At 40.8% G+C, this 15910-nt stretch overlaps 1 protein-coding gene across 1 annotated transcript; it reads right to left on the reverse strand.

Annotated features, from left to right (window-relative positions):
• Nucleotides 1-407: 407 nt before the first annotated feature.
• Nucleotides 408-13740, reverse strand: dnajb14 (DnaJ heat shock protein family (Hsp40) member B14). The gene is made up of 8 exons (XM_017464942.3): nucleotides 13546-13740; nucleotides 7456-7633; nucleotides 4178-4323; nucleotides 3525-3713; nucleotides 2868-2947; nucleotides 2593-2702; nucleotides 1449-1621; nucleotides 408-1184 (listed from the first exon to the last, which is right to left on the reverse strand). Exons 1-8 carry the CDS (start codon nucleotides 13676-13678, stop codon nucleotides 1060-1062), a joined length of 1134 nt encoding a protein of 377 aa, XP_017320431.1. The 5' UTR covers nucleotides 13679-13740; the 3' UTR covers nucleotides 408-1059.
• Between the last annotated feature and the right edge of the window lie 2170 nt (nucleotides 13741-15910).

A 15910-nucleotide genomic window follows, 5' to 3' on the forward strand; every position in this document is an offset into this window, starting at 1 on the left:
GTTCTGTCCATCGTGGGGCTGTTAGTCATCAGGACTGTATCTACACATCAGTATTAACTATGGAAACATTAAAAAAAGACAAAAAAAAAAAGTGCACTACGTAAAACTAATCCAGTCTGAATAGGACTTTACTTAAAAAAAATTAAAAATCAAACATTAAAATTTGTTAGGCGATTGTTCGCTCGCTAATTGAACCAGCAGGGTTTGGTAAGAAGCTATGTATGTTTTTCGTTTTAATATACAGTTTTATGATGAAGACAGAGACAGAGCTGGAGTTGAAACGCTCGACAGCTAGCGTCAGTTTCGTTCGTCATCTGTTTCGAGCCCCGCCCCGTCTTTTTACTGATTGGTGTGAACGCACTACAGAAATTCAGCTTCAGAGACAGTGAGTACTCATCACTATCCAGTCAGTCAGTAATAATTTAAACTTTATTCAAATGATTAGTCGAGCAATGAGGAAGAATTTCCACTTAAATAGCTTCAAACGTTCAGAAATAAAATGTACAACGACGACGTGGATTAAAATGGCTCAGGGGTCCATCCAGCAGAACCGTGACTTCAGGGGGAGACTCTCAGCTCAAACCGCTTCCTGTCGGTACCGTTCATGATCGTGGAGCTTCGGCGTGGACTAGAGAAGGAGCTAAAAGTGTTTTCTTCAAGTTTACAACACAGTATAGCTGCTGCTTGCTGCTAAGGATTGTGGGAGATGAGCTACGCCTCCCTGATGAGCTTCAGAAGATCTAACGTGAGGTCAGGAGCGTGAAGGAAGAGGCAGCAGACAGGAGGAATGTTAGGGATTCGGTCCGTCATCCTTCAGTGTTCAAATTCTTCGGAGGTAAAATGGCGTCAGGAAAATCAGCCATGTGCAGTGAAGAGTTATGATGATGATGATAAACAGTTTCAAAGTAAAAGAGCTCTCACAGTACATTAGACTTTAATATTTTAGTACTTTTTCTCTCCTAACGTCCTGATTTCTTTCCTTAAAAAACATTTACATCTGTGACATATACATATATATTCTGTGATATCTATGTGCCAAGAGTCCGTGCAGAGCGAGGCTCATCCACCGCGAAAGAGCTCATTTAGTCTGTCCAGCTCTTTACAGTTGTCCATGGTCATGAGCTCGGCCTTCCTGCGCAGACGCTCGTCTCTGTACACTTTAGCGGCGTACAGCAGGTCTGTTTCTGTGAGACACACACACACACACACACACACACACACACACACACACACAGCAGGAGAGAAGTTTATAAGCCAAGTCATAAACAACTGATCAGTGCTGTTGAATTCTGGACTGTGATTGGTCAGAAAGTGTTCATTCGTTTTCTATAAACAGCAGCTCTGACAGTAGTGCAGGATCATATTTAATACGTTAGCGTTTCTACAGCAACAGCTCATTCACGATGGACACCAAAACAGTGTAATCGTGGATGTGTGAGGAAACGTACTCGTCTGTCGTTCCTTCCAGCAGTTGTTGCGCACGTTAGACACGTAATCGTCCTCCACGTTCTTCTCAATCTTCTGCAGCGCCGAGCCCTTAAACTCCGATTTGAAGTCTCGGGTGACGTAGTAATCCACGTGCAGGTTCTCCGTCTGTCTCTTTAATGTCTGACCTGTCGATCTACACACACACACACACACACACACACACACACAATACGAAATATTATTTATTACATTACGGACGATTACATTTTTGCATCCTCTGACTGCAGTTCGGCGTTTTCCTCCGTGTTGAACTGCTCATGAAGTGCCATGACTAGAGAACACTTGGGGACGGGCTGTTATAAGGAAATCAACTTCAGGGTGTTAACAGCCCACTCCAGCACTGATTATTCTCCCTATAGCAGCACACAAGTGTATTATTCCTTTCATATAAATATACACCGATACTGGTAAATGTATATACACAGGTTATAATACGTCATTTATGCCGATCAGCCATAACATTAAAACCTCCCGCATGTACGTCCCCCTCTCCTTGTGCCACCAAAACAGCTCGGACCCGTCGAGGCATGGACTCCACAAGACCTCTGAAGGGGTGCTGTGGTATCTGGCACCGAGACGTTACTAGGAGATCCTTTAAATCCTATAAGTTGTGATGTGGGGTCTCCGTGGATCGGACTCGTTTGTCCGGAACCTCCCACAGACGCTGGATCGGAATGAGATCTGGGGAATTTGGAGGCCGAGTCAACACCTTGACCTCTCTGTCATGTTCCTCAAAGCGTTCCTGAACATTTTTGCAGTGTTTCAGGGAACATCATCCTGCTGAAACAGACTGCTGTCATTAGGGAACACCGCTACCATGGAGGGGTGAACTTGGTCTCCAATAATGTTTAGGTAGGTAAAAAGGCGTTCAGATCCTTACGCTTGCCCATTTTTCCTGCTTCCAACACATTAACTTCGGGAACTGACTGTTCACGTGCTGCCTAATAAATACATCCCACCCCTCAGCAGGTGCCGCTGTAACCAGATAATCAGCGTTATCCACGTCACCTGTCGGTGGTTTTAATGGTATGGCTGATCGGTGTGTGTGTCATTCAGCGTCTTAAGGAAAGAAAGACGGAATAAAAGAAGAGCAAACGGACGTACGGTCTGGAGTAGAGGCTGTATGGGGGAGTGGAAACCATCAGCTGACTGAGAATAGACACCAGGATCAACACCACGATCGGCATCAGCTGAATAAACATGGAGAAGCCTCCCTAAGTGTGAGAGAGAGAGAGAGAGAGAAAATCTGATGAATTCAGCATCATGCCGACGATGTGTTGAGCGAAATGTTTTTATCACAACATTTATTCATTCACATGGATTAAATAATTAAATAATAAAAACCGACATGGATGAACATAAACAAAAGCTCCACGTACATCTCCTCTCTCTTCCCTCTCCCTCCTCACGTGCTCCGTCTGCTGAGTGTATCGATCCCGGCTGTTAGCAAACGTACTCGCTGAGACACACACACACACACACACACACACACACACACACACACACACACACACACACACACACACAGGGCTTATAATACATACAGTATATTTCCATTTTATTACTGACGTCCTGTTTATAAACATCAAATGATAATCTGAATAAACTGGGATTAATATCACACCAGTGTTCTGATTAAACGTGTAGAAGAAGCGGAAAAAAAAAGACAGAAACGTGTTAACCAGGTCAGCGCGGTCCTTATTCTTTAAATACCCGGCTTTCCCCTCGTGTGTGAAGCTTTGTATCAGCACCTCCCTCTCGCACTCCAGAATCTTCCATCATGTAAATTAAGCACTATTTCTATAATCTGTCTTAATCCCAGGCGCGCTTCATTACTGCGGGTGTTAAACAGCGCGCTCTGATTGGCTGAAAGCGGTGCGTGAACATGATCTACGGACACATTTCTGCTTGATACGGGGATGTGTGTGTGAACTTTTGAATCATTATTTTATAGATAGCCGTGTTATTCCTTCCAGCTAAGGTGGATTTAGTTTAGACAGTTTTAGTCTTTGGGAAGAAGTAAAGGAGAGACGTACAGGAGGGGAAACCGCCTCCGAAGAACATGTTGAAGAGATCCTCGGGCGTGATGTCGGCCTCGAAGCCTCGGTGGAAGTCGAATCCCCCGTGTCCGCCCTGTCCCGGGCTGCTGGGCTCTTCTCCTCCGCTCACGTCGTACTGCCTCCTCTTCTCCGCGTTACTCAGCACCGCGTACGCGTTCCCGATCTCTACACGACAACGAGGCAGGGGGTAAAAACTTTTACACAACAATAACAGCAGCACCTTGCTTCATTCCTTCCTTCACTGCTTTCATCATTCCTTCTCTCCCTTCATTCCTACAGTAGCTTGAGTACTAAACGCACATCAGTGCCCTCCTACAGTTCTTCCTTTCTTCCATCTACCCTTCATTCCTTCCCTTATCCATCTATTCCCTCCCTCATAAACTCCTTTCATCCATCTGCTCTTCGTTCTCCACTTCCTCTTTCCTTTCTTCATTTCTTTTTCTCCATTCTTACTCCCTTTCCTTTTTGCCCTTCTTCCTTCCTTCCTTCACTGCCTCTTCTGGTCCCAAGTGTACATTCATACAGAAGCCCACGTCTCAAACACACACTATAAACATTCACACACACACACACACGTGGAAGAAATGTTTTGGGAACGTGACTGTGAGGGAATCAGGACCAGGAATTACTTTTAAAGGCCTCTGTAGCTCCGGGAGCGTGATTTTTATCCGGGTGAAACTTCAGCGCCAGCTTCCTGTAGGCTTTCTTCAGCTCCTCCTCGTTAGCGTCCTTACTGACGCCCAGAACCTCGTAGTAGTCTTTACACCTCTTTATCCTGCACGCGCACACACACACACACACACACGGTAAATAAACAAGACAAACTTGAAGAAACCCTGGCTGTGTTTACATGCAAAAACTTTCACCAACCCATATGAAATCATCCCGACTGAAGATTCGTTTAGTCCAAGCGTTACCATAACAACGAGCAGCAACCGAGTCTGCTTTTTATGTTTTTTTTTTGATGAGGGACAGAGCGCGCCACATTAAAACCTCCGGAGAGTAAATTAGAGAGATCAGATGCAATATACACGGCATGTTGCGTGAACAGGAGTTTCTCAGAGACCGCACACCAGGGGAGGAGGGCGGGGAAGGGGGTCCTGAGAATGTAAATACGCCTGCTAATTACCGGCTAAACCAACACCCCTGACTCACCAAACCATTCAGATATACTAATGCTCGGAATTTCCAATCTACGTCTGGAATATAAACAAAGAAATCTCCACTTCATTTTGGAATTCCTACTTGGAAAGTTGGGATTCCGGGACAGATTTGGTTAGATTTGTTCCACTGACCGGACAGTTTTAAATGCTTCAGGAACATTAAAAGATAACTCGTAGTGATAACAGTCCCTGGCTGACGTCTTGTTAACAAAACACAAGGCTTCAGTGAGCGTACATGTTTTCCACAACTTTCTAGCTCGAACACACCAAGGCTGAAAAAAAAAACAATTCCGAGCTCCGACTACAGAATTCCCAGTCAAGTCAAACGCAACATAGGCCACCTGATGAGAGGTTTAGATTAGACGTTTGCTGCAGATCTGTTCAATAGAGATTCATTGTTGAATCATTACAGATTAGGTAAAGATTCCTTAGAGATTCGTTAATAGATTCAGTACAGACACAGAGATTCATTATTGACTCATTATAGATTAGGTAAAGATTCCGGTAGAGATCTGCTGGAGATTAAAGTTTTAATAGAGATTCGTTAACGATTTAAAACAGATTTGATTTAGATTTGTTACAGAGTCATTAGAGACTCATTACCGATTAGGTGAAGATTCATTAGAGATTCAGTACAGATTTATTAGAGATTCGTGAAGGATTTGTTAGAGATTTGGTACAGATTCCTCAGAGACTCATTAGTGAATCGTTATAGATTAGGTGAAGATTGTTTTGTTAAAGATTCTTTAGAGAATTGATAAAGATTTGGTAGAAATTGGTACAAGATTCAAAAGAGATTTGAATCCGATTCATTACTGTTTCATTTTAGATTAGGTAAAGATTCATTAAAGAGTCGATACAGTTTTGCTACAGATTCATTAAAGACTCATTATAGATTAGAGGTTTGCTCCAGATTTGTTCAATACACATTCATTATTGAATCGTTACAGATTAGGTAAGGATTCATTAGAGAGTCATTGGAGATTCAGTAAAGTTTAATTAGAGAGTCGTTAAGGAGTTGTTAGAGATTTGGTGCAGATTCATTAGAGACTCATTTCCGAATCGTTACAGATTAGGTTACAGATTCGATAAGGTTTTGTTAGAGATTCATTAGAGATTTGATGGAGGTTTGCAAGGAAATCGTTACAGATTAGGTTTTTGTTAGAAACTCGTTAGAATTATGATGGACTTGTTACAGCTTCATCAAGGATTCATTTGAGATTTGACTCAGAGTCATGAGATATTAGTTAGATTACAATTTTGTCAGAGATTGATTAGAGATATGGCATTGATTTGGTCCCGAGTCATTAAAGATTCGATCAACATATGCTAGAGAATCATTAACAGTTATGTCCCTAGATTATTTAGAGAAATTACAGAAAAACTGCAGATTATTTAGATTAGATTTGTTAGAGATTCATTATGGATAAGCTACAGATTCACTTTTCTGACTCGCTCAGACCGGTTTAATAAAATATAACCCTAGATTTAGATTTGCTCACATCATACAGAGTCGTTAAAGCTGTAACGTACGTTTATCCTTTTGCATAAAAATAATAAATCTGAGTAACATGTTTATAATTATATACGATTGTGTGAGTTCTGTTCAGGTCCTATAACGAATCCAACACCTCCTCCGTGACTAATACACTGATGATTAAGTGTGTTAGTGTTAGAGAGAGGAATAAACTGGTCAAGTGTGTGTTGGTCTGATTCCTGTAGGTTTTTAATAAACGATTCACTCGAGCGAACAGCAGGAATAAAGCGGAGTACTACGTTTTTTATTTTTTCAGACTTCTGCATAAATCTTTTGCAAAGCTGTTTTATTTTTGCTTATAAAATGGACTAAATGATGGTGTGTTGGTACAACACACACACACACACACACACACACACACACACACACACACACACACACACACACACACACACACACACACCATGCTTAGTAAAAACATGTCAGGCGAAACAAGGGGAAGTCATGGTCCCGTGAATCCGAGTCTCGGCTCTCACCACAATAGCTCAATATCTCCACAGGGACGTCGAGCTCACACACACACAGGTCAAAGAGTGTGTGATGCAACACGGTGTAACAGCAAAACTCCAGGATGAATCATTGGGAAGCCGTGATCTACAAAGTTAAGCGTCTCAAACGAACGTGTGCCGTCACTATAGTGCACTACATAGGGTATATAAGTAAAGCAATAGTGTTACACCCTATAAAGTGCATATAAATAGTGAAGGGGACTCGGCAGGGCTTTTAAAGAATAATAATAATGATGGCACGGATGATGGGTCATGGTAGATCGTACTGATATTCGGGGGGCCATTGTTCGTCATCATCATGCATGCCTACTTCTTAATCAAGCACACCCGAGTCACCTGGTTTCTCTCTTCTCCTGTGTGTATCAGGTGTCCCGTGTCGTGTAGTGTGAACGTTACATCACAAGAGCTTTCCATAATTTATATCCGAGCGTAGCATGAGACACGGCTACAGCGTGGAGAGAAGGCAATTATTCACCGAGTTAGCCGTTCCTCACCTCCGAGCTACAGTTACTGCTCAAATTCGAGGTCACTGTGGGCATCATGGTAGAAATATATATAAATAACCCAGACTGTGGAATATACCTTAATGTCTACTGTAAAAGGCTTGAAATTCAGAGATAACACACACACACACACACACACACACACACACACACACACACACACACACACACAGGACTGATTGGGTGAACTCTGACCTCTGCACTCCTTCCACTTGCTCCTTGTTGAAGTTCTTGGGCAGGTCGCTGTTTGCCGATTCCTTGTTGTGTTGTGGCGGAGGCGTCGCCGTCGACTCAGTGCCGTTCGCGGACTTCCTGTGGTACGCTCCTCCATTACCCGCCGAACTGCCGTTCTTCAACAACGCCTCCAACAACACTGCGTTAAGAGGAAACGGATTACAGCTGAGAAAAAAATATCAGGAGAAAGTGTTCCTGTTCAGTCTTAAGATCAAATCTGTTCAGATGATGTGACTCTTCGGATCTCATGGCTTTTCCATTAATGATATTTTATTCAAATCGCTAGAATTTGTTTGGAGGAAGCCTGGCGCCTCAAACGAACAATTTCCTTACAAAAAAAAACTAAACAAAAGTGCTTTTTCTGGGCATTTTCACATCTCTTATTCTAAATTTGAGTCGAATTGATTCTTGAATCAGTGTCAAATCGATTCTTCTGATTCGTTTGCTGTTTGGTGTCATGCTACACATAATTTCTGAACGAAAAAGCAAAAATGATGTTGTCTGACAGGCATATAGGGCTGAAAACATCCTAATCACGGAAGGAATAAATGATTAGATAATCATACGCTTTGTACGTCGCACCAGCGTTTATTTCCTCTTTCGCCTCGTCCAAATCTCAAGATTTGCTCTGGTTCAACTCCTCTGACCTGAAGATGTCGGAAAAGTAACAAAGGGACGTGGTTGGCGTGTTTACATAGATGACGCTCAGCAGGTCGGCACATTTACTCACGTGAATGAGGCGTTGTATAATTAAATACGCACGCGTTCGCATACTTCGTGAAAATAATGTTTACGGGTTTAAAGACTTATCGTAAAATCTAATATAAACGCAAGCATTATAAACATTATATACATATTCAGGAATGCAGATGCGAGATTTAAATATTTTTTTTCCTTTTGACCACAAATCACTAATGCCCTCCTGCTAACACATGGGGTCAGAGCGGTCCATTTATAAGGCACTGAATGAAATTAATCAACGCAACAATCAAATATCGATTGCTACCGAAACAGGACAGACAACTGGTGAGTAAAAACTAACTCAGACTTCTAAACCGGTGTGCAAATTATTTAACAGGCTAGCAAGGGGACTAGAACTCTAATACTTTTAAAACAGTGCTTCTCTACATCGTCATCGTTCAAGAATTAACGGTAAGTCAAACCCAGATTCTGAACAGTCACATATCGATCCCAGGAAATTAACAGGACCGGATCGGAGCATATTCAGTGAGATCATCAAATATCGAATCATTGCCTTAGAAATCGGGGCGGTGGTAGCTCAGTGGTTAAGACGTTAGACTACGGATCAAATCCCAGCACCCGCTGGACCCTTCAGCAAGGCCCTCGACCCTCAACCGCCCAGCTGTATTAATGAGATAAATATAAGACACTCTGGATAAGGGCATCTGCCCAATGCCATAAATGAATCACATTTGAATCACTGCCTTATGAAACAAAACTGTATTGCATGAGATTGAGGGAATCATCTAATATCAAACCACTGCCTTATGAATCAAAACTGAATCGTATCATATGAGATTCAGGGAATCATCTAATATCCACCTTATGAATCCAAATTGAATTGTATCGTAGGAGATTTAAGGGTATCGACAAATATGAATCGAAACGAAGTGTATCGTATCGTTATGGATAGAAACTGATTGGCACTGTACGACATCAGAATCAGTCGAACTGTCAAATACTGACTTGTTGCTTTAGGAATTAAAGTTGTATGGTGTGAAAGCCTGAGGGCTACATGCCTATAGACCATACTCGAGTGCATTTAGTCCACTGTATGAGGTTTGGAAACCCTTCAGATCTCCAGCTCGGTGCTGTAAACAGTGTCTACACTACAGCAGGTGAGAGGTAATCGACGCAGGAAGTTCATGACGACATTTCCTCCTTAACCAGCATCACACAGCAGAATGTGAGGTATAAACAGAGCTGCTCGGGCTGTGTGTGTCTCTGTGCGCGGCTCCGTGTGTGTTAGAGAGAGAGAGAGAGAGAGAGAGAGCGCTGTGGAGAGTGTAGATTAGCTAAAGCACCGTCTGTTCATCCTCCATTACAGGATTGTGGTCAAACCTGCTGCTGAAATCTCTCTCTTCTCACCCTCCTGCCCTTTTCATTTACTCGAGTATTTTAGGGGGAAAACGAAAAGTCAAATTAGAAAAGAAACCAGCGATAAAACGAACGAACGAAATAAATAAATAAATAAATGTAAAAATGGTTGCTGCTGAAGCTCAGAGCTGTAGTGCTGTGGAAACGTCACGTGTTCTGGAGATCTGGATGAACAAAAAGAGAAAATAAACACCGGATGAGACAAACTAGTTATTTACATCATAACCTAATCCAGGGATTCCCAGTCTAGGGGTCACGACCCCGTGTAGGGTCACTTGATTTACAAATTGGGTCACGAGAGAAACTCCTTTTTAAATTTATTTTACAGATTAATATTAGAAATATCAAACATCGATTCTGTGTGTTCGTATTGTTAAAAACATTTCCGCGAGTCACATTCAGACAAGCGGTGTTTAAATGAACAGTGCGCGGGATGTTTTAGTCTTTTCACTCTCCTGACACAGATCCGGACAAATCTCCCCGTCCATCATCTTCCTTCGTTAATCAAACCAGCGCAGCGTCTCAAACCTCACACTCCGGCACTATTCCAGAGCGTCATTCAGCGCCAACACTCCCCGGGTTTCCTGTTACACTCAGTGTTTGAGCTTCAAAGACCTCATAGATCGCGGTTTTCCATTTGAGACGCGGATCATGACCAGGGTCGTCACAGTGCCGAAATTTCAGTAGTCGGTACCAATACCGGTAAAATTCCACGGTACTTGGTACCAAAGCAAAACACAAAAACATGCTAATTAAACAACACGTTATATTATTAACAAAGTTAAACATCAATATAAAACGTTTTTTTTTTTTTTTTTTTAAATCCCATTCTGTATTCTTCAAGCATATCGTTATTAAAGCTACTAGAGTTATCCAGGCAAGAGCAGAAACGTGTGTCTGGCTGATATTAAAGACAAACCGTGCGAACCACACATCTATTATTTTCCAACACATACATTTCAGACATATCGCTCGTCACAAAGCCTCGGATGTGTAAAATTAGTAAACTCCCATTTTATTTTACCCCAATAAAAGTTAAAGCATTAAAAGGTCGATAAGGACTCCTGACGGTATTAGCGTTAAACGCGCGTATGCTAACATTAAGTAGGCAAAAGCGAGGATGTTTTCTTGCAGTGATGCACTCCAATTAAACTGCTACAACATTCATGATGCACCCGCTTCCGTCACTTTAAACTCAGCTGCTTGAATAAACACCGCGGGTAAGCAGCCGCTCTTCCTGAGAGCACGGTTAATCTATCCGCACGTAAATTTTAGGGGCGTGGCTTTTACACGCTTGGCGGTAACAGCGCCGAAAGCAGAAAACGAGCGTCCGAGATAGTATAGTAGGTGAGGATGCGGTTTCAGACGCAGCCATGGTAACCGGCAGAGCTCTTCTTGCTGCATGGTGCACCCATGAAAATTTCCTGACTGACCACCTGTCAGGCAGCACGTCAGTACCGGGTTGACCCGGTACTAAAGAAAATCTGGTACCGCCAACTTTTTTCTTTTTAGTACCGACTTGGTACCGAAGTACCGGTACTTTTGACAACCCTAATCATGACAGCAATCACGACGACAGCGTAAAGTTTTAAGCGAGACACGGCGCTCGTCGGTGTGTCTAACGTCGCTGTGCTGAACATTTCACAGTTTGATCAGGAAACCTGATGGACAGGGATGTTTCGCTCTGTTCTACTGAACGTCGCTTGTAACTCTTCAGGAATAGAAACAGCGAGTGTGTGAATAATAACTTCCACTAGACTGCTAAATCAGTGTGAGGGGAAACAATGCCTTTAGTTTTCAGTCACTCACGCTACACCTACGTACGTTACTGACATCGTAACGTCTCCAGATGTTACAGTCGTCTGGGATTAACCAATTGTAGCGCAGTCACGGCTCGGGGTCACGGAAATTCATAAGGTTCGTTTGGGGCTGCTCTGACCGCGTTTCCTGTTCTCCAGTCATTTTTGTGATGTAATAGTTTTGTTTAACGTCTCCATTGCTGTATTTCTGATCAATGAACAATGTTTTCAGTCCTACACAACCCCCGGACGATGTTTTACTGCTTTTCAGATTCTTTCATTAACCTAAATAAATAAATAAATAAATAAATAAATAAATAAATAAATATCGCTCCAGTCGTGACTTGAGTGTGTGAAAGCGTATGAGGTTCATCAGATTTTATACAGTCGCACTATATTCATACTGGATTTCTGTCAAATATATATATTAAAAACATGACTGTTGAAATCTCTAGTTTGGTGTATTATTATTATTATTATTATTTAAGTTGATTTTAAAGTGTATCAGTAGCAGTAAAACTTACTCCAGACTGTCAGGTCGGCTTATCATCACCATCACCATCATATACATTTACATTAATCTACATCTACACTGCACTTCCACTCAGTCTGCGAAAACATTTACTCATTTACGTTTCTCTTTTGGATCGTCGAGATCGCTGAACCCGAAGCGACTCACAGCAGGGTTCAGGGCGCACGGGTTCAGAGCGCACGGGTTCAGAGCGCACAGGTGACATAATGTCGACTCCGTGATAAATCATCAAGTTAGTCACTTTAAATTTTCCGCCATCTTCAGGACAGAGGAGTTTACGCTTCTTGGTGGTGTCTCTAACACGACTGTTTTGTCTTTTTTCTTTATTGACATCTAGACAGAGAACTAAAGACAGGGCTGGTGAGGGAACGACTGTTTATAGCTGCGATAAAAAGTGCTGTCAATAAATAAAAGTGTTAAGAGTTAATAAGTTGCAGTAGTGGAAGGGCAATAAAACACTCCGGAACGTGCGTTTACAGAAAAATAATCAGCGCGAGTGTGGGAACATCACACCGTCCTGCTGTTGATGATTTTCCTGTAACTGCACGCCACGGACTGGTTCATTCCCTCCGTATCACCGTACCGATTACACAAACAACCTACAGCCGAGCAAGTTTAAAGCTTTTGCTCAGCAAGATTTAATAATAATAATAATAATAATAAAAATAACAATAACAACAACGACGATCTAATTTCGTATCATGATGTAATATCACAGAAATTACATTTATTTAATTTAATGATATGTTTATCTTGACAAAGAGGTTAAACAGAAAAAGCTGGACAAAAATAACTGATCAATATTTTATATTGTTAAAATAATATTTATTTAGATAATTACTTATATTGTTATTATTTTAATAACGTATTAGTTTATGTTATCAGCACATTATTATTCTATTTATTTTTTTATGATTTTTAAATAAGCATTTTCAGTTTATATTATTTTTTTATTCATTACGCGATGTTACCAGCATTATTTATCATTAAATTGGGCTATTTATCCTATTTACATGTTTGTTATATTGAAATTAAATCCATCATATCCAGGTGTTAATGTTAGCATTATCCTCAACAATGCTGACTAGCTAACTCTCATTTCCGTTTCCGTTTGTTAGCAATGTTTTTTAAAAAAAAGACTTCTCATATTAAACTATACATTTGTCAGCATTTCAGGCTTGCTAGTTTAGCTTGCTAACGGAGCTAATGGAGCTAACATAGCTAAGCTAGCGCAACCGCAGCGAAGGATAACCAGAATATTTTTCGACATGTCTACGTTTATAAACGTTTCTCACCTATTTAAAAATAAATAAATTAATTGACAATACATACACACATATATTTTACACACATTTGTGTGATGTGATGATTAAAGGTATCTCCACTCTACGGCTGAATCCCAAACGACTCCGTGTTAACAATCTAGAGCACTAGATCCTGCGTTTAAAAGCATTAACCACATTCCCTAGGTAGTGCCCTTGTATAGGGATCAAGGTGTCAATTGGGACACAGACCAAACCTGCCGTCTTCCGTTTAGCGCAGTTCAGCTCCTCACTTAAACAAACGTCGGTAAAGATCAACCAAGCCTCTATTTCACGTTACCTTTCGCTTTGTCAGTCGGGAATAATTTCTCCGCTTTGTTCAGGAATTTTATGGCCTTTTCCTTGTCTCCTGCTTCGAGGGCCTTCGTCGCTATATTGATACATTTTTCCGCTTCGTCTCTGTTGCCTTCCATGGTTTGTTCCCCCCCCTCTCTCTACGGTTCGCGTGAATTTTTTTCCATACCTCTCTTCCATCCAACCCCGCCTCCGGCACAATAATTAATGAGTAATTCGTGCTCACAAGCAGGGCTTCTATTGGATAGTTCCGCCATGACTCAATTGTTGACCAATCGTAATCCAGGAGGCGGGCTTTCTTCAAAACGGGTGCGGAAGAAAAAAGAAACCCCGTCGGCTCAGCTGATACTTGCGTTGCATAATCTAAGCATCAGTGTCAGCACTTTCGTCTTGTAGGATCGACATAGCAACTTTGACAAGCCGTTATTAATTAATACGCGTGTGTGGGTTCAAAATAAATCCGTTTCAATACAAATTACAGTTGATCTGTGTTTTAACGACAATACGGAGATTTTAGTTTAAGACTCAAAAGTGGTCTTAGTTTAAGATTCGAAAAAGCAGATTATTCACTAAGCAATGGATATACAGTATATTAGCAAATACTGTGTAATACCACCAATATGTTCCCTTTTCCTAATACTTTATTATTTTATTTAATAACGCGTAATAGTGCTACTGTTAGTACACAATGATTTTGCACTACAGTATTCTGGATTCTCGCTTATCTACGTTTTATTTTATATGTCATAAAAATCCGTACCTATATGACATTTTTTTATATGCTACGTCAATATATGTAAAATAAATGTATATTGTTCCATTATACACTAAAGCAGAGAACGAAGATTAGCGTTATGGGTTAAATTAAAAAAAAAAAGAAAAGAAATAAAAAACAATATTTAAAGTTTAAATGAGTGTTTTTAAATCTTAAACATTTGACGTGGCTGCTTTATACGCTAAATTAGGCAATGTGTGACATTAAAGTATAAATTGTTAATCATTATTACCTAAAACACCAGCCATGACTCAATGATCAGTCGATCAGTGATCTGATGATGTATGTGATGTAAAATACTTCAGATTTAAGGTTTTAAATGAGTTTTTTTTTTTTTTTTTTTTTTAAATATTTATACAGTAATTTAGGCAATGTGTAACATTAAAGTATAAATGATTAAGGATAAACCAATTTGGTTACTGGAAAACCTGAAGGTTGAGCTAGAGCATTTTAAAATATTAAAGGAAGTAGAAGAAGTGTAGATATAAGCAGTGAATATTATAAATACAAGCATTATAAGTATAAAGACAGCATTGTGAAAGGATTTACAGACAGATGCCACAGGATCTGCGGTATGCGTCACTAGGTATGAAATGGGAGTCAACAAAAGAACAGCTTAAATGTATACACAGTTGAATTATATGCTATATTAACAGCATTAGAATGGATTGAACAGACCAGGGATAACAACATTTTAATATGAGACTCTGTATCAGCCCTTATGAGTATTAAGTATGAAATACCTCGAAATCGTCAGGAATTATTGTATGAAATTTTGTTTACAAACTCAAGAATATGCAGACTAGTGAGAAGTGTTACATTCATGTGGGTCCCAGCACAGGTGGGAATACAGGGTAATAAGAAAGACGATAGACTGGCAAAAGAGTCAACAAATAAAGGGATATGTTGACGTCAAAATTAAGTTAAAATGAAGTCAGAAGGGAAGAGAATCTAATATGGAAAAATGGCAACATCAGTGGGATCATGAAAATAAAGGGAGATGTGTGTTTCAAAATAAAGTAGGTATGGTAAGAGAGAGAAGGGAAAGAAAAGGAAAGAACAGGTTAGCACGTTTACCCTCACACTTCCAGGGTTGGGGGTTCGATTCCCCTCGCAGCCCTGTGTGTGTGGAGTTTGCATGTTCTTCCCGTGCTGCAGTGGTTTGGCTCCAGGGATTGGCTCCAGGGTCCCTGCAACCCTGTAGGATAAGCGCTGTAGAAAATGGATGGATGTATATAACAGGAAAACATCCCACAGGTTTATGCGATGAATGTCAGGAGGAGGAGACAGTTACACATCTTTATGTCATGCAAGAGATATTCACAACAAAGGGAAGAGATGAAGGAGCAGCTAAGGAGAATGGATATAAGAGAGTATAATATTAACAGTAAAACAGAATGTGGAAATATTCGATTCACTTCCTAACTAGGACTGAACTGGAAGGACGAATCGAATTAACAAGGACTAAGTAAAAGGAAAACAGTAGGTGGCAGTAATGCAACGATTTGGATGCCAACAGCCGTAAAACACCAAGGAAGAATAAGAAGGCGAACACCAGCGATGACGCAGTGGCCGG

Source organism: Ictalurus punctatus, chromosome 3 (genome assembly GCF_001660625.3).
Source record: "Ictalurus punctatus breed USDA103 chromosome 3, Coco_2.0, whole genome shotgun sequence".
NCBI lineage: Eukaryota > Metazoa > Chordata > Actinopteri > Siluriformes > Ictaluridae > Ictalurus > Ictalurus punctatus.